We start from the raw sequence: 26,199 nt of genomic DNA on the forward strand, positions 1-26,199 counted from the left end.
GGAAGAGGTTTAGATTGCTTGTGGTAGTTCTTTGCAACTGAAAGAAATGCCATGCGCTAGCAAGTGCATCCCTATGAAAATTTGTTTTCCATGATGCTACTTTTCAGTCAATATGGCTTGAGTCAAGGATTTCCTAAAAATTAAATCTATTTTAAAAATTTAGTGTTAACAAATCTATTGAAATCAAAACCAAAGAAGGCTTATTTCATCCCGCTCTAATCCTGCTGGTCATAGTACTACCGTAGTGCAGCATGCTAGTAGTTTGAACAGATCAAGAATTTTGTTCAGAAACAGAAAAATGGCAGAGCTTTTGATGATCTCTGTAGTCATTTTGCCCACCTAGGACACCTTTGAGGTTTTTCTACCACTCTCCAAAATCCTTGATTAAACAGGGTTATTAAACATTGCTCTTGCATGGCAGTTGTACTTGAGGGTAGAAGTAGATCTACTACACTTCTAGCCTGGGAGCCTTCTGGGTTCAACTTCTGATACCCAAGCATATCACCAGTGATAATATCTAAGAGATTTGGATCTGATTTCAAATGGTGATAATGCTTTCAAAGCATGGTTCATGCTTTACAGAGACCAAGAAAATAAGGTCAATTGTCACTTGTTCTCCTAACTTGATAATGTCATAGAATGTGACTTTCCTCACCTTGGGAAAAGATAACCTCTTGGGGGGGTATACTTTTCTTCCTCTGCCATTAAATCATGGGTTAGTATGTTTCTAGGATGGGGTTCATGTTTTGGCTACATTTCAACATGCCTACCTATGAGGTTTTAGTTTTGACTAATGAGGAAGGTGGGTTCCTGTGAGACTAGAAATGTCATAATAACCTTTTGTCACTGTTTTAACAGTCTCTGTCCAGGCTTTATAAAGTTCCAAGAGGAATGTCAGTAGGGGTTTTGTTTTAGTTCATTGGTTGGTTTTGTTGTTTACTTTTAAGGTTGAGTTTTGGTTGGGGTTTTTTTGTCTATGTCTTATTATAGATTCTGTCTTAATCTTAACTGTGATTGATTGGAAGACATGAGTCAGAAAAGACATATCTCCCTCCTCAAGGGGAAAAAAAAAAAAATCAAATACCTTGTTTTAGGGTGGTGTTCTTCATATCCAGAAACCACTATAATTTACAAAGCAGTCTCCTGAAGTTCTTCAAGCAAATATTTTTGAATCATAGAAACTTGGTCTTGGAATATAAAATTAAGAGTTCTGATGTCTCCTTCCTAATGGGTAGTTGTTACAGTTTTCTTGTAATCGTGGAAATTTTCACTGCTCCAAAATGCTTAGGAAATTTGTAAAAACTTTATGCATCAGATCTTTCAATTATTAATGAAATAAAATACTGAAAAATAAAAGAAAAGCTGTAATGTGTCCAACTAAATCAATACACTTCAGTGAATTATCATTCTTCAGTGCATTCATGTATTTAAGGTCAGAGAGAAATATCAGAAAATTTGTCTAGTCAGACTCAATGAGTGTTAAAATTTTCACTAGAGGGGTAGAAGTAACTGAGATTTTTGTGTAGTTGTGGCTACCCATTTTTCTTTCTTTGTCTTTCTTTTGCCTTTCCCTGCACTTTTCTTAGTGCATCATCATTCTCTGCTTGCCTCTGTTAGTTACCGACCTTCTCAATTTACAGTCTGTGCTGTTATCCAGTATTTCCTTTCCTTTGTTCTTTAGAGATCTATTTCATAGTAGCCTGATGCATGAAGAGGTATTGGTTCTGTTATAAATGGAAATTGCTGTGCATACATTAGACCTGTTAAAAATAAATATTTTCTGGTAATTTCTCATTTTCAATATAGTGTTTCATGTACTCTTCCATCCTCCAAAAGTAGAATATGTAGAAAGAATAAATTGGAGAATTTTTTACCATTTCACTCTAACACTACACTTTCTAAATTGTTAGAGGATCATGAATCTTCATGTTGACATTTGCATTTCAGTAAAAGGAAGTCATCACAAATATCTGATTCATAAGGCAAATTCATAAGATCATCCATCTCATGTTCAGAGATGTCTGAAGGCCCAAATGTTACTTTAGTCCTTTTGTCCCTATTAAATATTGGAGTGCATTTGCTGTGGAGCTTCCTGTTTAGTTTCCTCCTAATGGAAATCAGTTTACAAGCACCAAAACCTACCTGCAAACCAAATCAATGCTCAGTAAACGGGGAATACTGAGGAAATTTGCTTCAAATCCATCCTAATCAAAAAACTCATGCCAGTAGACACCATATTTCAGTGTTCAGTGCAGTCAGGATTTCTCTGATAAAAGAGTGATACCAGGTATCCATTTCAAAACAAAATGTGCTGCATATTGTTGGGCTATAGAACACTTGCAACTGCAGGTTTTGAAAGTTAAAAAGCTTCTAAAAGCTTGAGCAGGTTCTTGAAGAAGAATCCATTGAGACTTACATTACAATGCCATTCAATGCGGAAAACATTTTGTATGAGCTATAGAATCTCAGAGGCAGAGAGTTCACCTGGGGAAGTGTGTTTGTCCTGGTCCATAATTCTAACTGAGCACCTGTTTCAGTGCCTGCCAGAGGCAGGATATTAGGCTGGATGAATCCCTGTGCCAGTCTGATATGGCTGTTAATATATTATTAACTTGATGAAACTGAAATCAAACACAAGATCTAAGGGTGAAAGGATTACATCATTCCACTTCTGAAAAAATCATATCCTGTGCAAGCAACTATGGTGTGGCTAGAGAAATAAAAAGAAATAATTTCTTTCACTTATGTAATTCATTTGAATTGTCTTCAGTAACTCCACAAATTAGACAAGGATTGATAGCTTGACTATGGGGCTTTGAAGGCTCTCCTGAGGAAATTACATAGTTTTGTGGAAACCTTTGCTGACAGCATTGATTGTGCTAGTCATTGCAGGTTGTGGAGGGGGAGAAAAAGAGCAGGATATTTCAGATTTTGAGTGGAAAATTAGTTAGAAATTTTATGGACGATAAGAGAATTGCTCTAGTTTCTTGTCTTACTCATTATAGAATTTGTTATATGGAGTTGTTCATTTATTTTTTTTAACAAGTCTCAACATCTAAATTTCAAATAAATGCTTTTAAACAATTCCTGGGTGGACATGTTTACAGTTAAAAATACAGAAAATACTGTTTGCCATATAATACAGCTATTTTCTTCCTGCTTGTTTTCCCTTTTTATACATAGCTCAGCTTGTGTAGTTAATTTTATATCATTATGAATCAGTAGAATTCCAACCTATGTTTTCTATTTTTAATGGTGTAAAATTAAAATAATTAATTAAGTATATTAGGTTAACTTTAGGCAAGTTTTTGGGACCCTGAGGTGAATGTGATGAATCAGAGCTGCCCTATAGTATTTCACTTGTCCCTTGCCATATTGTCTTGCCACTAAGATTTTAAGGGGAGAACCTAATCATATAGAATTAATTGCTTTCCTTGCAAAGGGCACACAACAGTATTTCTGTCTATTTGCCACATTGAAATAGAAGGAATAAATATCTCCAACACATTTACCCACAGTAGGGAAACATATGAGTTGAAATTAACTTGTTGAAGCAATCAATTTTGATTTTCCTTTCAAACTATCATAGTACAAACCCCTTTGTCAGTAGCTTTATGATGAAATGGAGTCGTTCAGGACCAGTTTCTCAATGGCCTTGTCTATGAACTCAAGTTTGTAACTGTATTTCAAGCAGGCACTCCTGTGGACTGAGATACAAAAAGATAAAGTTTTTTATCTTTGTATAAAAAAAGTCTCAATTCTGTTTATATTAACATTACCACTTACAGGATTATTCTAATATTGAGTAGGAATAACTTTTCAACAGTACTGTTATTCTATATATGTGGTATTCTGCTGGAGCTGAAGTTGCTTTTCTGTATTAAGAAGACTTGATCAACAAAAGCTAGTGGTTTTGCTTTGAGTACCCAGGTCAGGAAACATTTTCAGTAGTAGAGAATGCCTATCTTTTGAAAATCATATCCTTTTAAGTAGTTTGTGTAAGCATTCTGTAATAGAAGGGCTCAGATTCACTAACCATATTTCAAATTCTTGGCTGATTTTTCAAAAAAAATCATGTACATGCCATACATTTAAAACCTACTACATGTGTTTTCACTTTCCAGCTTCCAGAACAAAATGTGATAGCTCTAAGGAGCAGTTGGTGCTAACTCTGTTTGGTACCTGTCCAATTCCAATTGAACTTCCAATCATTTATGCTGCAGAAAAACATTTAAATTTATAAGTTCTGGCCTGCAATGATAAAGAAACAAACACAAAATATTTTATTTTTAAAAAATCTGAAAGTGAAGTTTAAGTATTTACATTTTATTCAAATTATGCCTAACACAGTATATTATTGTATGGATTTAGAATTACTTTTCAAATCCAATACACTTCATTGGTACCGTAGAAACTTTCACTGTATACAAGAAATAAGTAAAAATTGAAAATTAGCAAGTGTTTCCTACTTTTCTTATACTTAGTATACAAACTGTTCAGTTTTGAAAAGAAGAAATATTTAATCTGTGGGGTTTCTAAAACAGACAGTAATTTATACCTTTAAAATATTTCTCATTGGCAGCTAAAGAAGAACGGAAAAAAGAAGAGAACAGTTTGGAAAATGCTCAGAAATGGTAAGATTTTTGCTAGTGTTCTTTAACAGTTGATTTTGATCAAAGATGTTTTTGAACTTAGGAATTACATTAAATAGCAAAAAAGATCTGTATTTCATAGAAGTAATATGTTTCCTGAAAAACTCTTACAAAATCTTCCAGGACAAACTTTGTTTGTGTTTTTATCCAAACAGTGTACTGTGTTTGAGGTTTTAATAATTATCAGCATTGAACTGAATTAGGCTTTTACAGAAAAAATAAATAACTGATTAACTACTTTATGACAGAAAAATGTATTTCATCATCACTGGACACTATCAGCACTTAGAATACAGCACTCGGACGCCTAAGAAGCCATTGAAATCCCAATGTTCTTATTGCTTGACTATTTGTGCCTCACTTAGGCCAAAGTATGGAAAAAGTGAGATTGATAGTAAAATATTCAATAAGTTAATGTTGCTAATACATTTTGTTTACGAAATTGTAGTTTTGTGGGAGTGATACATCCGTCTTAGCTATGGACCTGCTAGAAACTGGGGTAAATTACTTTTTCACTTCCTATCAATAGATTTTCTTCCTGGTCACTGAAGGCAGATCTATGGTAATTTGGATTTTAATTGTACTTTTCACAGACCATACTCCCTCCACCTGAGACACCTCAGTTAGTTTTCCTAGGCAGTCAGGAAGAGGGAGATAAGGGGCACTTCCCAGATGCAGTTCAAGTCTTAGGTGCACTGCTCCCATCTGCTTGCAGGAGATGCCTAAATATATTGGCTGAAGAACTGGCTGATGGCAGCTGGGGCTTTACCTCCTCATTTCAAGTCTCTGACTGGCTCTGCTTAGCTGCCAGCCTAACTTCTTGGCACAAGGCTCCTTCATATCCTACCTGCTTTGTAGCCTTTCTAGAGTAGAATAGACTCTCCAGGATATGGAGCTGCACCCAATTTGCAATTGACTTAGGGAATTAGTTGTCCAACACAGAGTTTGGGGTTTTCAATTGCTAACTGAATATTCAGTATTTTAAATTGCTACTTTAGAAAGGCAGAAAGTAGCCCAGGAAGCCAGATTAAGGTGGGTGAAAGCAAAGGGGTGCTAATGGGGGCTGATGAAGAAAGAGAGGATGCAAAGTGTCGGGATGAAGGCAGAGAGAGACAGTGCAGGACTTCAGGATGCCACCTCTGTGTGCTCCAGCTGGGATGGTGAAGGGTTCTGTTAGGTAGAAGAATGCACAATGTACCTGGGGCTGCTGTTACATGAAGCAAACCTGAGAAGAGTCTCTGTTCTTGCTGCTCTTGGTGAAGCTATCCCAGTGAAAGTGCTATGAACAGCTGAGGTGTTGGCCCAGGGGAATGTAATGCAAATTACATTGCTCAGTAGAGATAAATTGTTTTAACCACATAATTATGACTAAGGTATTTTAGTATTTTTAGAGTTTGAAACCCAAAACATTTTGCACAGATATTTAAAGCTGTATTTGATTTGTTTGTTTGTTTTTCTCCTCATAGCATCACTGCACGACGCTATTGAGTGTTGCGGCCTTATAGACACATATTTCATTCTGATTCTTTAAATATGGAACATCAATTAACTTGAAATATTGTTAAATGTTTCATGCAAGATCTAGTAAGAAATGTAAAAAGTTAAGGTTATCACATATAAGGATTAAAAAACCCTAATATTTTAATAGCTTACCTTGAACAATATGGGATATCACACAGCATGCTTTCTATCTTTAAAGTGTCAAAAAAAACCCCAGAGCATATTGGCTCATGTGGATAAAATCCAAGCTTCTTTGTGAAGTAGCTGGAGCATATATTGCTTTATTTTGGAGGGATGACTTCTCTAGTTTTTGATGGATGCTTTATATTCTTCAAGCCCAGCTAAAGAGCTTTAATTTCAAACTAAGTCAAAAAATCTTGAGCCTAACCTTGTATTTCTGTATGAAATCATGCAATGTGGACTGTGCAAATGCAAATATAAAGAAAGAAAGATGCCAAAGCTGCATCCATCGTTCATGTAACAAGTGTTGAATGGCTGGAAACTCCTTATAGGTCTTCAAAATTATTGATTTTATTTTCAAGATTTACACCTCCCATGTTTAGATTAAGAACCTATTCACAGCTCTAAAGAAGAATATAGCTATCTCCTGATTAAATAAAATTATAATTCCAGGAAGTATTACTTATTTTAGAATATGTTATTACTGTTGCTTTTAAATTATAGCATTATTTTTAATAAATATCACCAAATGTTTCAGGATTGTAGCGTCTACTTTGCAGAGAAAAGTGATTCAACTTTTAAAAAATGAACATACTTTTATTTATATAAGTACCTAGTCATGTGGGTTGTTCCATTATATGTATACAAAGCAATGTCAAAAAGGTTAAAAATGCACAATCAGTTAAAATGCTCTTGGAAGTATTGTCTGTAATAAAAGAATACTTTGAAAATGTCCAGCTGTATAGCAATTCAGTAACAGCCACATTATAAAATCTTTTTAAAAGCATTAAAATACTGGCAATATATTTTTGTAAAATTAATTGTTTATTGACACATGTGGAAGGAGATTATTTTCAGTAAAACTTTTGCAAAATTACTATTGGCACCATCTGTGGCTTGGTTGTTGCTGCTCCCAATTCTCCCTAAATACTAGAAGACTATTTTCAATCAAACTTAGAGATTTTTTCCTGACTTGGTGTGTGACTCTTCCAGAGTCCTTCAGTAAAGATAAATGGTAGAATAGGATCTTCATGGAGTGCGGCAGAATAAAATAAATAAATATATTACAGCATTTCCTGTAAGGCAAGAAGTTAAGCTTTTCTCATTATAATTGAACACCCATGATTTGCCAGTGTGACAGCTCTCTGTGGTGGCTCGTGCATCTGTAAGTTATCCTCCTGGAAAAGAGGTGGGTGTTGGAAGGTTAGTTCTACTTAGCGTGAATTGCTGCTGGGATTTCCACGGCTAAGGAGAAGTTATGGTAATTACCAGCCTTGACTACTGAATCAGAGAAACTGTTTCCCCAGTGGGCTTATGTGTTGACTGGTTTCTTTTCTTTCCCCCTCCCTTGCAGCTTTGAAGAAACAGTGGGATACTTTGGGATAAAGCCAAAGGCTGGTGAGAAGGAGATCACACCAAACTACGTTTTCACGGTGTGGTACGAATTCTGCAGTGACTTCAAGACCATTTGGAAACGAGAGAGCAAAAGCATTTCCAAGGAACGGTAAGGTTCTAATAAAGTCATTAATACCATTTTAGATGTCTGGGAAACTGCTGCTTCTCAAACCCAACAAATTATGCTCCTATATTTCACAGGCGTCATTGTTTTCTTTCAGATCTAATGGACATCAAGGAAAGATTATTCCCTCAGGGTGCGTAGGAAAATTCACCAAAGGCATGCTGTCCCCACAAAAAGATAAACACATATAATCTGATAAATTACACTTTTGTAACCCCTTCCAATTACTAGCTAGTAAAATGAAAGGAGAGCTGTGCTAATTTATAACAGATTGCTTCTCTGTGCATTTTCATGTTGAACTAGCCTAAATGAGGCGATATTGCTGTCGCAGACAGTACAGACAAATAAAAGTGAATGCTTTTCCAGTTAATATACTGCACTTGCATCAAAGAGAAGCCCCAGAGATTCAGGCCACACTTAGCTTAGTGTCGAAGCCCCACACTGAATTTACAGCACTACTTCTGAGTTTTGGTGTCCTGCTGAGGACATCAAACTACTTGCCGCTAGATCTCACAACAGCCTCCTGATTTTATTAGTTAGAGTAAAAGAACCCAAAAACCTAAAAACTTCAATTATTTTCTTGGTTTTCTTAAAGAAAATAGTCTTTTACACAAAAAAGCAATTCTGCTACAAGCTCATCACGCTCAGCATGTTGCAATTCATTTGAAAAGACCTAGAGTGGTAATGTAGTCATTCTTTGGAAAAGAATGGAGCAATTACTTTCAGCATGAAATTTAAATCCAGGTGCTTATTCCAAATTGACAAAGAGGTAGATTAAAATGTCTTTCAAAGAGCAAGCAAAAGTAGGACACTCATTTACACTTCTTTTTTCAATTTTGCTTCAAATGAGTGGAGCTTTCAGGTTCCTATAAAGGAGGTTTTCTGAAGGACTAGATGTAGAAGTTATGACTTCTCAATTATCAACCTTATCAGCATTGTTTTATAGATGTTACAGCTTTAAAACATGTGAAAGTTGTAGCTTTTTGTATCATTTATTGATTGATTTTGGAAGCTGACAAATGCAAACATTTACAAAGAATCTTTTATTTCCTTGTATTGAAATCAATATGCAAATTTAGTTTACATGTTAAAAACGGTATAAAATAAAAAGTCCCAAGCATGTTGCTGTGGTCATGATAGAGATCATCTCAGAGATATATTTTCAGCTGAATCATGACTTATTTTTGTTCCAAAAGCAGCTAGGAGGAATAGAAGTTAACTGCCCGAGGGAAAAAAAAAATCCAGACCATGCAGACCTTTCTTTTTTATGTAATTAGCACTTTGCTAATGGTACACAATGATCCTTTCAAGTAAATCGATTTGAAGTGCCTTATGTTTTAACAGTACATAGCTTCTTAACTATCTTAATACAATAATCAAGAAATCTTTCTAAGTAGACTGCTATATTGTGTGCTTTTATACTTAGGTGTGGTGAGAATTTTTTGTGGTTTAATAGCTGTATCAATCAGATCTACAAATAAAAATACAGAACAAATATATCATCAGTTCCTCTGACAGATGCCTTTATTCCTGTTCCAGGTAAAACATTACCAGTAGAATGCAGAGCAGCAGTTACTGTAATACTTCTAGGTGCTGACACTTTCTGGATCATATAGACTGTTCTTCAAATTATTTTTACAATGTTTCATTAGTCTCAAAAGGACAATTCATTATCCTTTACATTCAAATTTGGGTGATTCATCAAATGATGAGCTGTTAAAATGTGGAGCCTTGTGTAAATAGTCAATTAGAATGACAGAAGAGCTATTTTCATCATTCTAAATTGTTCTGTAGTGTGCTACTGAAAAGAAAGACATAGTGAAATCAATAGATTAGAATATAGATTAGAATGGTGGAAAAGCTTTTTTCATCACCTGAAAGTGTCTTGTAAAGTCTTTATCATTTAAGGGTCCTGTTTAACAAAGTATGAAACTAGCAATTGATGAACTGCTGTCCAAAAAAGTTTGAAAGCAGGAGTCATTGTACACACTGGTAACTAAAAACCTTAGAATGACAGGAATGGACAGCTGTCTTCCTTAACTGGCTAATTAATTGGATGCACTATTTGTTGTGCATTTTTAAAGATTGCAATTCAATTAAAAAAAAAAAAGGAAAGAGAACATTTTTATCATGAACCCTTATTTTGTTTTGAAGGAAGTTTTAAAGAGGAAGAAACATCAATGTAAGTCAGTAATTGCAAACGTAGGTTCTGAAACTGAGGCATTGATAACATTATGTGAACATGTTTCCAACTGGATTCCCTTTCAAATTTCAGGAGCTGAAGAAATCCAATGGAAAATGTGTAGGAATTAGCTAATTAATTACATTTACATAGGAACGTTAATAGTGGATTGCAATTCATCTTTCAAGAAATATGACGCATAAAAATTTAATTATAATATGCAGAATGATCATTAATGAAAGGAATAATTTAAAATGTGTTAGGTTAAATTAATACTAGTAAAAATAGGTCAAAAGATCTATGATTCCAAAATTAAAATTTTATATCCCAAACAAACTACATTGCATTGTATAACAGACATCTTTAAAATTTCTGAGTTTCAGGAAAAAAGAGTGCTGTCTTTAGCTAAATGACAGTCTCAGCTGCAAAGAGCCTGTTTTGTCTAAAGCTACTTGGCTCCCAAAAGTAACACAACTGTAGGAATCTAATGAGATTTCAATGAGACTTTTTCCTAAAGTAGAGGAAACACTTCAACTGAGCTGCCCTGCATTTAACCTCACCATGAAAATAAATTAGCTGCATGCAAAATATAATCAAGTCATTGTCTCTTTCCTGGACAAAATTTGCACATAATTTAGGAATGCAAAACGGAGTTACAGATAAATAAGAAACTATGTTATGATATGATTGATATGATATGATATGATATGATATGGTATGATATGATATGATATATAATTGACTATAGGGATAAAATAAAAACTGTTTTCCAAACCATATGCCTGATAGGAATAGAATGAGAGTTTACTTTCCCTTCAATACCAGAATTTAAGTACAAATAAAATTTGCTTTGGCAATCACATAATCTTTGACAAACAGCTTAATGTAAGTGTACCAAATGTTGGAAACATTTTTTTTTGTGCTGTTTTGAATCAAAATCCAGTTTTGTTGTTGACAGTTTTATAATTTACAATGTGTAGGCATTCAGGTACATCAACTGCTTTTTATGCTTATTTTCTGAGTATGAAATTTTGAGATGATAACTGAATTGAAGACTAAAAAGTTGGAGCTTTTGGCAATAAAGCACTTAGAGCAAGGTGGATTGCAGATATTTCCACTGTCACTTCATTTTCTTAAAGTAGTAATTTTATTTGCACTGGGCATATCTGTGAATTCAGAACCAAAACAAATACATATTTATAGCAACTTAAATCCATTATACATACAAATGTGAATGCCCATCCATAAATCAATCAAAGCACTCAAGGGTGCATTAAATTCTATTTTAAGAGGATGTCCTAGACAAGTCTGAAATAAGGAAAAAGTATAAATACAGAAGAAATACTAGTAGTTTGCAGTGAGCTTCATCACAAACTGTGATTATGTTTTGCAAAAGAAATGTGACAAATATTATAATAATGTGTTAATGCCTGTTACCTTTCAAATATGAAATAATTTAAATAGGAAAGAATTGTTGCTCTTAATTTAACTCACTGCTGACTCTTGTAGGGATAAAATTGCTACAATGGTTACTGTACTGGATGAAGTAATCTCTTTCAGATTGAATATGCATACAAATAGGCCAGAATTCAGAAATCAAAAACAGAACCAAAATGTGTCTCATTAGCTGGAGAAGACATGATCATTATTTAATGAACAGAATTATATATTTCATCTTGAAAACCAATACTTTGTCACAAGATGTCACAGATGGTAAAAGCTTGCATGGCTTCTAAATGGTGACAATACAAAATTATGTTAGCAAAATCTACAAAGAACTTAAACATTAAGAGAGTTTCCAGCTGCAAAAGCATTCTGGTGATTTTCACTAGGCTTTGGCTGTCTTATATACTCCTAAATATCTGCCAGTGGCCATCTCAGATGGACTGAAGTGTATTTTTGTTCTTTAGCCCTTGTCTTCCTATTGTTTTTTCTTATGCATCAACTTTCCTAAAATAAAAAGTTTTTTAAAAAAGTCTTATTCCTTGTGACTACAGAGACAAATTTTTTCACTTACTTTGTGGATAACTGTGTAGATAAACCACTGTCAGTACATCCAGAAGAAAAGGGAACAAACCAAACATATTGGCAATTTGAGGTTTGATGACAAAATCTGCTGACAACATACATTTTAGTGTATTTTACTAATTTAGTTAGTGAACATTTATTTTAAATGCAATCTAAAGATTTGATCAGTAATGACCAAGTTCTTTCCAGAAGATTTAGGCCTGAGGGCTTGATAGGCAGTTGGTATTGTACAACACAGTAATAGAAGTGGCAACGTTCAAACTTCATAATCTGGTATAAGGCTTCTAATTTTAAAGCTAGCCAAGTACTCTGTAAAATCATCTGCCAGGCCAGGTAATACACAAACATCTGTCTTCTAAAATTTTGATACTGAAGTCTAACCTGTTCTGTTTCATGGGCTAACAGTTCTCAGGAACTTGTGACTTGAGGTTTAGTTTCTGAGCTGCATACAGAAATAGGACTGAGAGTAGAAAGGCATTTAAGACATGAAAGGAATATGAGCTCTGGGGATTTCTCATAGTCCTAAGAGAAGTCACTGTTCAGCTGTGTTAAGGGTCTGGACTAGGTATGCAGCTTGGCTCTAGATTGAACAGTTGATGTTGGCTGTAGCTACCTCCACTTGTTCATTTCCACCCATATTTGAAATTTTGTTTGCACAACATTTCCTTATGCCAAAGCAGTTTTATGGGAGAAGTTTAAAGTTCTAGTCATGGGAAGCTCAGGTGACACAGAACTGTCATTCCAAGTTATTTCCTAACCCTCAGCTATCCACATAACCCACCAGCTGCACGAAAGGAGCTGTAGAAGCGAAAAGAATGGATTTTCCAGATTACTGAGAAGCTGAGAGAGAACCAGATAATTTGGTCTCTGTTGTTGCACAATAACAGAGCCAGAACATGAGCATGTGAATAGCAATTGGTTCATTTACAAGGGATTCTGGTTTTCCTAACTGGAGAACTTCAGAGGGTGGAGTGCGCCAGTTCACGCTGCCTTCTGTCTGACTTGAGTGGAAAGCAGAGGTGAAAATGATAATCAGTTTATCTACTTAGTCCCTGGCTTGGTAATATCTTTTCCTGTAAGGAAAAAATGTATTTTCCTGAGCTTACAAAGGAAACTTTTTTATAATAAACACAAGCTTATGTTTAGATTAGGTTTCTGCATTCCTAGGTACAGAATGAAAATAATTATGAATAAAAATAATGTCTTTATTTTTCACTAATAATTTCTAATTTGAGGCTTGGCTTTTATCCCGTTTACAGGGGAAGACACCACCTGCCACACAGAGTCAGGAAAAAGCCAATTACACTCCCATAGATTATAGTGAGGATACATATGCAGTATGGAGTCATGGTTCTCATATTTAAAAATACATAGTGTTGTTAATTGTTTAATTCAATATTTTTCCATATTGTGTGCTAATGTGCAGTACTGCTCAGTTTGACACCACATCTTCTATATTAATTAAGGTGCATTGACTTCTTTTGATCACAGTTGAAGGAGAATAACTTTTCTTTTGAACACATGCATGTTGCAGCTCATCAGATTTGAAGGTTTAAGTGACCTGCATTCCATAATGTTGTAGCCTCATGACTGCTTGCTAAGTTAGCCCATTGGTCAGGTTGGAAGGGACCACAGTGGCTCACCTGGTCCAACCTCCCTGCTCAAGCAGGGCCATCCTGGAGCACATGGCACAGCATTGTGTCCAGACAGTTCTTGAATATCTCCAGTGAGGGAGACTCCACAGCCTCTCTGGGCAACCTGTTCCAGTGCTCAGCCACCCTTGTCTTGTGTTGTGGTTCATCTACTCTATCATCCCTTCTGGTCTCTGTCCTCTCCAGTGCTCTCTGTCTGAAACTGTCCTTGTCACTGTGAGCTGTGGATTGTGACCCTCCATCTCAGGGCTTGATTCTGTTTCAGCACCCTCATTGTAAAAACCTTCTTCCTTATACCTAATCTAGACTGGCTTTTTAATTTAAAACTATTACCCCTTTTCCTTTTGCAATAGGTCCTGCTTAAAGTTTGTCCTCGTCTTTCATTCTATTTTTAAACATTAGGTTTCCTAGAAATAGTGAAAATATGCCATAAAATCCTTTATCAGTGGAGGCATAATTTTCTTTTTAAGTCTAAAAGATTGTAATCCCTGTAATTCTATCTTTGGGTGAAAGTGTGGACTCCAGACACTTGAAAGCTATTTGAAAACACTTCTAGGACCAAGGAAAATGTGATCAGATAGAAAATGTGCTCAAAATAGGGAAGAGTTTAGAAGCTGATCACTTGGTGTGATTTTGCTGAGAAGAAAACCATCTTGAAATTCATCATCATCTTTGCATAAACATTGTAGCTGTGAGGAATAGCGTGCTGTCCAGGGGGTGCAGTCATCCTGCATTAAGAAGTAAACTGTGCAGATTAACAAAAATAAAAGGATGGAATGGTGTGTTGTCACGTAGCTGTTAACATGTAGAAACAGGGAACACTAATTAAGTTCTAAAAATAGGCCAGCTGTATTTAAAAAATGTACAGAATAATAATTTCATACGTGTGTGTTTGAGGCTGTAGTTACAGCTTGAATCAGCACTGTAGCTAAACAGTGTTGAAAGTAAGTTTAGTTGAAAGTAGTATAACTATTTTCTCCTCTTCTTAAGCACTCAAAAGTGAGACAACACCAAGAACTATCCTGTACATGCTTCTAAAATACGTAGAGAATAAATTTTTGGTTTCCAACACTGATTACATTTCCAACATTGATAAGGACAGTAATGGACTTATGAATGTGTTCTGTGTTTTAAAAAGAATCCAGCTTGCTGCTACTGTTACAGCAAGGAAGTACACATCAGTAATTGCAGCTATAATCCACTTTTCTTTTTGCTTTTCTTCCAAAATTCCTCAAAAATTGAGTGTGTCGAAAGTGGTTTGAACTAGACATGGTATTTTAAATACTTTTTGACTGGCCGTAGCAATTATTTCTGCCAGTGGAAAAAGTTAAATAGGAGAAGAAAATAGATTTTTTCAGTTTGAGAGTGCCAAGAAATGTGTTGCTTCTAGTAAAAGACTGACTTGGTGTACATTACTGAAAATTGATTTGCTGAGTTTTCCTTGGTTGTAAAAATTCACTCCCAACCTCCTTCCTTTTGCATTTTGCATATAGAATTTAAAGTAGCTGAAGGTACTATCAGTATTATAGAGGCACTTAGCACTGGGCAGATCCTCTATCAGGAGTGCCAAGAATTTTCTTTCCTTTTTATCTGTTTAGCACATAATTTCCCATGCACTTCCCAGTCTGTACAAAGAGAGTCAAGTCCCTTTTTCTTTAATTCTGTTTCTGCTCTTCCTCCTGATTAAACTCCTCATTGGGTTCTTCATGTTAAATCCCTACAGAAAGAAGGGTTCTGTATGAAAGACCCTGAGAACAAAAGGCAAGAAGCAGAGGAATCAGATGTGTTCTTCTTTCCCCTTATCTCTACAGTACTTTTGGCAGACTGGTCTGTAGCTGTACACCAGACAACTTTAACTACCCTGAGACAAGAACCTCTTTTACCTCCTGTTGCCACATCAGTGAGGCTGGTCACTCAATTCCCTCTAAGGCAACACAGAAAACCTTAACAAAAAACTGGCAGATGCTTTCATTTCAAGATTTTCAGAGAAAGTGTAATGTATAGCCTGGCAAATGGCCTGCTAAAATAGCATATTCTGTGTGCCTAACAGATTAAGCCAGCTCACTCTTTTTTTTCAGAGGAGGATCTTTTTGCCTTGATAGCACAGCTTTTTTGGTGGGAAAGATACTGCATAAAATCCAGATCCTGCAAGAACATAGAAATCATTTTTCCGATGACATTTTCAAGGAGCAATACAGACAGGCTGTCCTTTTGCTTTTGATTTTCTCCATTTGAAAGTGTACTTTGATCTACTTTTGGTAGTTTATTAAGTGCCTTTAAATAGAAATAGCAGTTTGTTGGGCTAATGTGCCTAAAAAAAAGTTACTGGTGAGGCTTCTTACAAAGTATATACCAAGCAGAACCAGAATACCTTTAATTTCATCAAATCTAATGACTTCTTTTCTTTGTTCCAGAATTAAAGTGGCTCAGCAATCAGTGAGCAAGTTAACTGCAGAGAAGAAAGTTGAAACGAAGAAAATCAATCCTACAGCCAGCCTGGTATGATCTGGTTTTCAGTATGACATTCCAAAGGGGTTTTGTGACATCGTTCTTGTCATTCAAAATGATGGCTGGTTTCTACTGTTGTTGGAGAGTGTAGTATTTTTAGTTTGAATGCAGCAGAGTGATTTTCTTCCCAAGGAGAAGTGTTAAAGCCTGTGCCCTTTGGTAGTCAACAGTTATGTTTCACATTTACTTCAGTTGTGCCTAAGCATGGCTCTGCTATTTCAGATAACAAAAAGAGCTGCTTTTGTGGTTTCTTCTTCCCTTCCACTGTAGTCTTTTGTATTTTCTTCCATGCTTCAAAGTGCAGAAGCTCACTAGATATATTTGTCCAATGGCTGGAGTGTCTTGATTTTTTCAAAACCTTAAAAATCTTGTTTTCTCTGTGGAATAGTGGTGGAAGGGATTAAATCCCCATTTTATTCCTTGTTGTACACCAGTGGTTTTGATACAACACAGAAAGAGGTCTCATAATTTGCATTGTATATAAATTCTTTTTTTGTCTGTGTGCAAGGCACATAGGTTAGACAAGCATTTCTCAAACTCTAGAAGGCAAGAGACCAAGGGAGGGAAATGTACATGAAGGAATCAGGGTATTATTTCCATTCCCAGCAGAGCATATCAGTTGCAGATCAGGCAGCAGAGATATGAATGATTGCACTTGCCTGGAAAGAGGTCATTAAGCAAGATCATCTAGCAAAGGCTAAATTAGAGCCTTTATGTCAGCAGAAGCCATTCCAGACATGAGAATGTATTAGAGTCACATGAATTTGAAATGTATCTGGTTTTCTCTAGCTGCAGTGGTCATCACAGATGTGTATTTTTAAAGGTACACAGTATTTGACAGGTATGTAGCAAAAGCAAACTCAGTAAGTAATGTGTTTCAAAGTTTTAAACCTTCTTTGAGTGCTCCAAGAATTTTTTAATTCAAGAAAACTGAAACTGTGACTTATTTCTCCATCTTCTAGAGGAAATGCTCATGGGAACTTGAGAGGAGATGGAAAATTATAGACAAGAATTACAATAAAACTCTTTTTTTTTCTTTAACAGAAAGAAAGACTACGTCAGAAGGAAGCCAGTGTGACTGCCAACTGAGGGAAGATGAATGAAAACAGTGCAGTGATTTCATACATTGCCTGATGCTTTACTACACCAATGGCCCAGGAAGCACCTTACGTTAGATACTGAATTCTGCTTTGCTGGTCTGTCCCGAGACAATCCATTAAAGACTTTTGAGTTCCTTCAAAGGGGTTTGTATGTTCAGTGGAGGGAATTCTAAGAAGGTTTTTACGCGGGAAGTCAAAATTTTTTTCTGTAACTGTTCCTTACATTGCTTAAAATGCATCTTGTTGTCAATGGTTTATTAAAATATTCTGTGTATAATGTATTAATATGGAAGAGCTAAAATGAGCATTTTGGATGCTGAGTTAAGTAATGACTAACAACCTGTAGGTTATTTACAGGGCTTTATGTAGATGAGAGCAAATATGCCATTCAGTTCACAAAGGTCTAGTGCAGCATACTTTTTGTTACTTCAGCAGTAACTGAGGTAAGATTGATTCTAAATAATTTTACAGTGTCTAACTATTGGATGCATCTTTCTAAAACTGATTAAATGTAATTATAGAGTCATGCTGTATTTTACTATGAATATTTTTATAGAAGCTTCAGCTTATGCCATTCATTGAAATGGGAGTAATATTTTGCACATAAAAAGGAATATTCAAATTCTTTAGTTTTGTGATTGATGGCATAACAGATTTATTATTTTTATGGTTTTAATCTAACATTTCCTAAATTTTGAGCTTCAAAAGAAAAAATTATAAAATGTATATTTTTATTTCAGTATATATTGCAAATAACAAATCCATAAAGTGACGCGTTTATAGGTCATTATTCATTAAGATACAATAATGTCTCTCCATGAAGTTACGTATTTGCCATTAAACATTTGACTTTTAATTCCATTGAAAGCTTTCTTTTTAACAGCAATTATCTCACTCTAAAACATATTATGCAGCCTGCCCTTGTCCCCCTGTATTTGTATGAAGAATGTGTCAAGCATACCTACATATATATATATATATATATATATATATATATATATATATATGCACACATAATATAATAAGTAAAACTTCAGAAAGAATTAACAGGGTCTTGCTGTCCTCCTGTAACATTATGACCATTGCCATAAAGTGGCAGAGCCTAAAAATAACCCTACTGAATATCCACCATTGCTCGAAGATTTTTACTGCATTTTAAGGATTTGGATTCTTAGGAGGAGAAATCTGGAAGAACAAGTTAATTTAGGGTAAAAGAGAAAAGTGATTCTGCTTGCTGTCCACGAGAGGGAAAATGAGTTTATGATAATGGTGTATGAAGTTGGTTACAAAGAGAAATTAGGTGAAGCAAAGAGGTGCAAAAAGCTAGTAGGGGAAAAGCATTAGTCCTTTGCTTTGAAACTGGAAAGAATATACATGATACAGACAACAGTTATCATACAGCAAATTCCATAGAGAGACTGAGATGAAACCTAGGCAAAGTCACACCTAGCAGTGTACATTTATATTAAGGAAAATAGCAGTTTTGGAGACACATTCATAAATTAACATAGGAATTCAGTGCAGATTTCTTAAATTAGTACCTCTCTCATAGGAATGAGAACATAAATGAAAACAAAAGAATCAAAAGTCTCTTGTATGTTTGGGAGTTTAGACTTGCTACAGATATTCTCAAGATGTGTAAGCATAATTCTTATGAAAGCAGTCAACAATATGCTAGCAAAAATAATCTGATATGTATTTTGAGTAGTCCTATTGCAGAGGAAAAGCAAATTCCAAAGATTTAAGTTTCCTGTCTTCCATTAACTAGGTGAAGTACATTTCTTTCCAATACTATTAGTGATAAATAAGAGGAGCAATAAAGCCTATAAAAGCCAAAGAACAATAGCAAGCAATTCTGATGAGTGTTTAAGCAAACAGTGTTTATTTTTTATATAGTTTTCTATCTATCATGAAGATAGTGTATATTGCTATTTGACCTAACTGAGAGTTTTTTCAGTGAAAATAATTACTTGAAGTATTATTCAGTAAGAGCAGCACTGTTTGTGAAAATGGATGGTCTTAATAATTCCCATTAAAAGTATATTGTGGGAAAAAAGGTTTTAACTTATTGAAATATCCTGTTTCAAAATTTCTAAATGTGAATTTTCATTTTTCAGTTCAAATTGACTTCATTTTGAAATGTTGAAAAATGTATATAAAAAGGGATTAAAATTAAAATTATTCATTTAAAGCATTCCTTGATCAGACTTATAATTCTTTTATCAAATTAGCAATTTGCCAAGGTTTTGAGAATTAAGGCTATTTTTTAGAAGATTCAAAAACTTATGTAGCACGGGGACCTTGTCTCTTCCTAAGTTTCAGTTGTATTGATTTTCCTCTCAAGTCTGAGAGGAAAATCTGATTCCAGCTTAACCCATGACTTAAATCCTCTACTAATTGAACTATTTTTAAATGAAAAGAAGAATTCACCTAGATTATTTGATTCATTGTCTTAATCAAGACTTTAAGACTCCTGGATGGCATTTATCAGCTAAATATCACACTTCCCTCCCAGTGATAGCCACAAGTGTCTTCAGACAGTGATTGAAGCCACAATGGTGCACCTGCTGGCTTTAACTTAAATTGTGTATTGGAGAGGAGATATTTGCAGATATGTCTGCATAAGCTCTTTATTTCTGAAATCTTTAGACACTTCAGGCATAACAAATATGCATCAGCCAGCACTCATCTTTGGGGTCACCAAGTGTCACCCAACATTATGTTTTAAGCTTTAAGCTTTAGTTTGATGCCTCACTTTACCTTGAGCTTCCTACTTTGGGGGAACAAAAGGACAGAAGAAGAAAAGAAGGAAACTACAAAGATGGAATGAACAGAAGTCTCTGGTACACGTCTACATTGCTGTCAAGGAAGTAAAAGAGTAGACTCAATTAAGCCAAGCAGCAATAGCTAGACAGTTACAATTTTTCTAGTCTATTTAACTTAAAATACCTCAACACTTCACAGAAGTCACTTCTGTGACTGCAAAGTAGATGTGGCTTTAGAGAGGGAGTTTTCTGTTGTGTTTTGTTCTCATTTCTTCTGTTACTGCCAAGCTTCTCAAAGACTGTAAAGCATAGGACTATTAAAACCCATGTTACTCCTTAGGTGCTTATTACCCACAATAACAATATACAGTACTGATTTATAAATCGAATTATTAGGAGGAATTCAGTGTAGAATGAGTAGATAATAACCTGCAAAGTGCTCTTTACATTATTTACAACATTACCACTTGTTGATTTTAAAATGGAAGACCTTTTAGTGTCTTTGAGGTCTGAAAAATCATTTTTTCATTAGGTTTTTACTAAACTATGAGAACTACCCAGGTGTTTTGCCATCACTAACCCCTGCAATTGTTTTGCCTTGTGTTTTATCATAGGGTTGTAAATGTATATATTGAATATTAGACTTTTATATTTAACTTAGAATTTTTTGCATCAAAACAGAAACTGTGACCTTCAGTTTCTGTATATAAATATTTCTATTTCAAATTATTAATAATTAACATTTTTTGGATGCTTCTTACATTATTAAGGTAGAAAACTTCTATGCTCTGAAATTCAACACTTTTTTGGAGATTCCCAAGCTAGGTCTGAGAAAACTGGCATTTTGGATTGCACAGTGAGAAATCCCAGGATCCTAGAAACCCTGCTTCCTTAGCAGTCAAAGGTTTGAGCATATGCAAGAGACTTTACCTTGGGTACAGTTAACATGGTGCCAGATTTAAATAACTGTCTCTCCTTTTAGATATGGCCTGCTAATATCATTACTAAACATTTCCACTGCTAAAGAGTGTTTAAACCAGAAGAATTTTATGAGACTGTTTTAGAAGATCTAAAGTTCAGAAGCTGTGCAAGCAAAATTGGTAGAACTCTTCAAAAATACTTGGCTTTGCAAGTTTTTTTTTTTTCAAAATGCCTGCAAGACCTTTTCTTGTTCGTTTTTATAAACAATTTTATCAATTTAAAAGTATTCCTAACAACGTTACAAAAAATTTTTTTTTCCACTTGTTGAAAATGAGATATACCTCAATAGTACTATCTTAGGAAATTTTGCAAGCTTCAGCTATATTTAAATTTTTATTTGATACCTCATAGAATTCAAGCTTTTAAATTAGGACCTCTTAGTAAAATTTAAGCACTGAATATACAAGATTATATATTGTAAGAACCAATGAAGTAAAAATTCTTAACTGATAAATAGCTTAGAGACAGAGTGCTCCACCTTCCTGGGAGGACATTATCAAGTGACATAAGCTTTCCCTAATGTGGAACAGCATTGCATTTCCTGTGATTTCCTTCTGCCAGGTGTCATCTCAGACTAAACTAAAGGTTGCACCTTTTTTTTTTTCATTAGCTGTTTCTGGTTAATTTCATTTCATATGTTTCACCTCAATTTCACCTTCAGTAAGCTAATATTGAGTTAATAAGAAGCCTTTTTATACAGGCTGATAGTGTTTATACATGCATGCAGGTTTACTTATGTATGTATTCCTCTGGCCCACATGGTAAAAAATATCCATAGGGAACACTATGGGGTCATGGGACTGGATAAAATCTTTTAGAATCCTGTTAGGAAAACTGTACTGCACTGTCCCAGTGTGGGACATGATTTCTTTTCTGTGGTATGATCTGCCACAGGAGGTTTTGGAGTCCTGGGAGCTTTTGGAGGATGGCATCTTTGCTGTATCCATCAGTTTCCAACAGTATGTTTCTCAGGAGTTACACTGCAGAATTCCCTGAGCATAGATTGCCTGGGGGACTCCTGGAAGGGAGACTGGAAAGTAATGTCAATGGTTGATTTTCAAAAGGGAAAGAGATCATACCTATATTTCCAGATTAAGGTAAAAGCTAGAAGACTCTTCCAAAATAGCAAGTTTTGTAGAGTTGTATGTATCCACTCATTAGGCTCTACAGATTTCAGAAATGCTGCTTTCATGTATAGGAACATCATCCTGTGCCTATTACTGATGATATGATTAGTTAATATGAACAGAATCACTTATATTATCTTACTCTTGAGCTTTGACCGGTAGAATATTGACTACAAAAGCTGTTAAAAGAGTGGTCCATCATCAGAGTCCTGACAGACAGCTGTGTTTCAGGTTTGCCTGTACTGTCCTGGCAGGAACATTCATATTTTCCTAGAGCTAAGATGAGTTTAGCTGCCATGCCATCTGCCTTCTCAGCCTCTCTTAATCATAAGCTAGTACTTGTATCAAAGGGCCAAGTGATGGGGCCAAATTCTGTCGTCACTGATAACTACAGTCTTCACTGCAATTAGAAATTAACTGTGGCACAAAATAATACTAAGAATTTTAGGATGTTTTTGTGATAGACATTGAATCATAATGTATTTGGTCAGCTCAAAGACCTGAAGAGTACTGACAGGCTGAGATTTATGTACTGTATTGGTACTGACAAATGGCATCCTTATAGAAGTTCAAGTTTTTGTAGAAAGAGGACCTGTTACATCTGTTCACTGGTTGATAAATTTCTTTAATTTTTTTTAATCTTCCACAAGATGATTTGTCAATCTCTGAACTGTGCATTTGAGTACTTTAAATAGTACATTTTCTCTCTGACTTCTCCCAGAGTGGCCAAGCTTGTAGTTCAGTACTTTTACTGTCTCATTTGGCATGTTGTAAATACAATCCATTGTTGTTGAACAAATGCTCGTCCTGAGCAGCTATCCACAAACAGTATGTTATAGAAACTGCAGAAACCGGGTAGCAGTCTAAGATTACAGCACTATTTCCTGCAGCTTGGTGCATCAGTTGTCAGCATATTAATACAGATGCTGTATAGTACCTGATACTTAGGTGTAAAGTAGTTTTAGGGGTGTATTGCCAATAGCAGCTAATCAGTATAAACTGGATAAAAGCCATGTTCTTCATCTTATAATTCTTTTTTTTCTATCTATTAGGATGATTTTTTGTGGTATGGGTATCTTCTAGATTTTATATAGGAGGGGATACCGTTTTGTAATTAATCAAACCAGAACAAGCTCCCAGTTCTATTCTAGACTTCTTTCATATCTACAGGAAGGTGAATAAATAAAACTGATTTCATTCCAGATAAAAATAATACTTTTTTCTCATTCTTTTCATTTTTTTATTTTGTGTTACAGTCCAGTGTGTTTTAGAAGGGCTGTAAAGAATGAAAACGTTGCAGTGCCATTGAAACAACAGTATTAACCTCACTATATCTTCCTTGTGGATTTTCTTTTGAAGTGAAGTGTTTGCTTGGGTTTGTTTGAGCTTTGTTTAATTAAAAGATTATATTATATCAGACAATCAAGCCAGCTTTTCTTGGACAAGTTTCTAAGGGGGCCTGAGTGCTACTGTGGTCAAGTGAAATAATCTGTGAGCATTTGCTCATCAGGCATGTAGCCTGAACAACACACTTTCATCTCCATATAGCTCGGAAAAGGGAGAGACTTGAGAGGGAAATTGAACAGATTTTTAGGGGTCAAGTTCAGAAAAGCTATGTCAAATGAAATGTGCTTGTCATATTACATCAGTTTTGAAACTAGTGATACCTGTTGCAAAGGAAGACTCATGCTTCATGTCAGATGGGACTGGATAAGAGCTTTGCCCAGAGAGTTGATAAAAGCAGTTTCTTGTAGGTGCTTTCAGCAAAGCTGTGAATGCCCAGATGATGACTGACTGTATGTTCCCCAGGAATAACAGAGCTATATACTTTAAGAAATACAGATGTATAATGACACTATTTTTGGTGGGGGGTATATCAGCCTCAAGAACAAAAGCTGCCCCTGCCATTGTACTTAGCTGTTTCTCACTGTACCAAAAGCTTTGCCACGTTTGGAAGTTACAGGAAGCAAAAATGGAGAAATAATATTACATGAAAAATAAAGACCTGGCCACTGGAAAGTGGTTTTAGTAGAATTACAGTATGATTTTCAACCTTCATTTAGCTGTTTGGGTTCTTTTTCTTTCCAATCAGTCTGAGTTAAATATTTGCACTGTTGAACATTATTATTGTTGGTATGCTTCCCTCTCTTCTCTCCATATGATACAAAATCATCAAAAGAGAGGCCTCTTTGGCTGCTTTACTTCTCTTTGAAGATGTAGCAAAATGCTAAATTCTCTTGCAATGCTGATAGTGTTCTATGTGTACCTAGCAATTTTCACAGACATAACAGCTTTTAGGCCTCTGATGTCCATGTGGGATTTGCTTTAATAAAATCATAGCTTTGCTTGAATGTTTGCAAATTCACTCAGCAATTATATATTTGCTGTCCTTTGAATTGAAATCAACCTTGCATTTATCATCCTCCAATATGTAAAGCAAAAATAATGGAATATTAATATGGTTTAGGTTTTTTTGGTTTACAGAATTAAACTCCTTGGAATAGTTCCTGATTAAATATGTTACAAATGTCTTAAAAGAATAAGTTAAATAGATTCAGGTGCATTTTCCCTGCTCCACATTGTAATTATGTGTGTGAGTATGTGTGTGTGTGTGTGTGTGTGTGTATGTGTGTGTGTGTATGTGTGTGTGTGTGTTTGTATATGTGTGTGTGTTTCTACTGTATATCTGAAAGTATAATTTTCTCAAAAACCAAGATGTGCTATGAACGACTTTGTAAAGGTTATTGTAGTGGGATGGAGTATTTATTTTTAAACTAAATTCTTAAGGAGACATTGACTGTAAATAAAAGACTATATTTTCCTCCTCAGTATTTTTGGTAATTTTTTCAATTGTCTTTTTTTGTATGCAAAATATATTATTGGGATACTGTAGGTTTCTCTGTTTGAAAAATTCTGTCTAAATAACTTCTTTTATTTACACTGCTTTACTAGTACAGTTAATATCCCAGGTTCAGTGTGCTTGTTAAAAAAGACATTTCTCAGATCGGCAAAGAATTTGAATATCTACCTTTCTGAAGTCAATGTCTTGAAGGTATTTTTGGGGGGGTGAATCTGAAACAATTTGCATTTTGAAAATGTAGATTTCCTTTAGTTCTCATCCCACTTTTGGCAACTAGTCACATTTCCAGATGCATAATATTGAAAAGCTTTTCAGTAACTCAGACCATACGAACTAAAAAATCATAATAAAATAGAATCTCAGTGGCTTCTACCATCCATGTCTTCAGACATTAATATTTGTATTCTGTTTTCTAGGGGAAGAAAAAAACTATGAATTGAATTATAATTTTGTCTAGATTTTACTGTTACTTGTATAACTGTATTGATAGTGTAGCAAACCTTATTGTCATTCGTGTATTTTTTTTCCGGTTTTCCTGTAGCCAGAACAGAAAACAATTACAGCTTCAGTAGAAAATTTTGCTGTGATTTCATTCAGCAGCTGACCATTTTGGGGACTACAGGAACTGGAAGCCTCTTCAGCAGGATGCTCAGCAAGTCTCCAAAGACAGATATATTTTAGGCAGTTTCGAGCGGGAATTTAGCTTCAGGCATCACATAAATTTAAAATCAGAAGACTGTGATTTGGTTTTAGATGTTTCTGAAAACATGATTAATGTATTTGTTTGAAAATCCTTAGCCAAGCAGAAGTTGGAGTGATCATGTCAAGAGAGATTAAGAGCAAATATGTTCTACGACTGACCCTGAAAATCACAACCGGTTAAAAGAGGGAGTGGAAAAACTCAGCAAATCTACAGCAGCATAATCAGTGGAATTTGGGTTGAAAAATCTGCATTTTTCATCATGGAAAAGGCAAGCATCTAAGCAAGGATTTCAGCTACATAGATGAATTGGAGATATATTGCCAAAAACCAATCACCAAGGTGCAGACATTAACCAAGTATGAAGAACTGTTTGCAACTAGTTTTCTGTCGAAGGGTACACATGAAAATTGTGACGAACCTGGTCTAGTGCAAGGTGTTCCTG

General features: G+C 35.1%; 1 protein-coding gene across 3 annotated transcripts in view; it reads left to right on the forward strand.

Annotated features, from left to right (window-relative positions):
* The window catches only part of FMN1 (formin 1), a 167,217-nt gene extending 142,195 nt beyond the window's left edge, over nucleotides 1-25,022 (forward strand). For all 3 annotated transcript variants that reach the window (XM_059849788.1, XM_059849789.1, XM_059849790.1), the window contains 4 exons: nucleotides 4,583-4,634; nucleotides 7,687-7,836; nucleotides 16,128-16,212; nucleotides 17,266-25,022. In XM_059849788.1, coding sequence (XP_059705771.1) covers nucleotides 4,583-4,634; nucleotides 7,687-7,836; nucleotides 16,128-16,212; nucleotides 17,266-17,310 — 332 coding nt within the window. In that variant the 3' untranslated portion in view covers nucleotides 17,311-25,022. The remainder of the gene's footprint in view (nucleotides 1-4,582; nucleotides 4,635-7,686; nucleotides 7,837-16,127; nucleotides 16,213-17,265) is intronic.
* Nucleotides 25,023-26,199: the final 1,177 nt, after the last annotated feature.

The sequence above is a fragment of the Haemorhous mexicanus genome, chromosome 6 (genome assembly GCF_027477595.1).
Source record: "Haemorhous mexicanus isolate bHaeMex1 chromosome 6, bHaeMex1.pri, whole genome shotgun sequence".
NCBI classification, from domain to species: Eukaryota; Metazoa; Chordata; class Aves; order Passeriformes; family Fringillidae; genus Haemorhous; species Haemorhous mexicanus.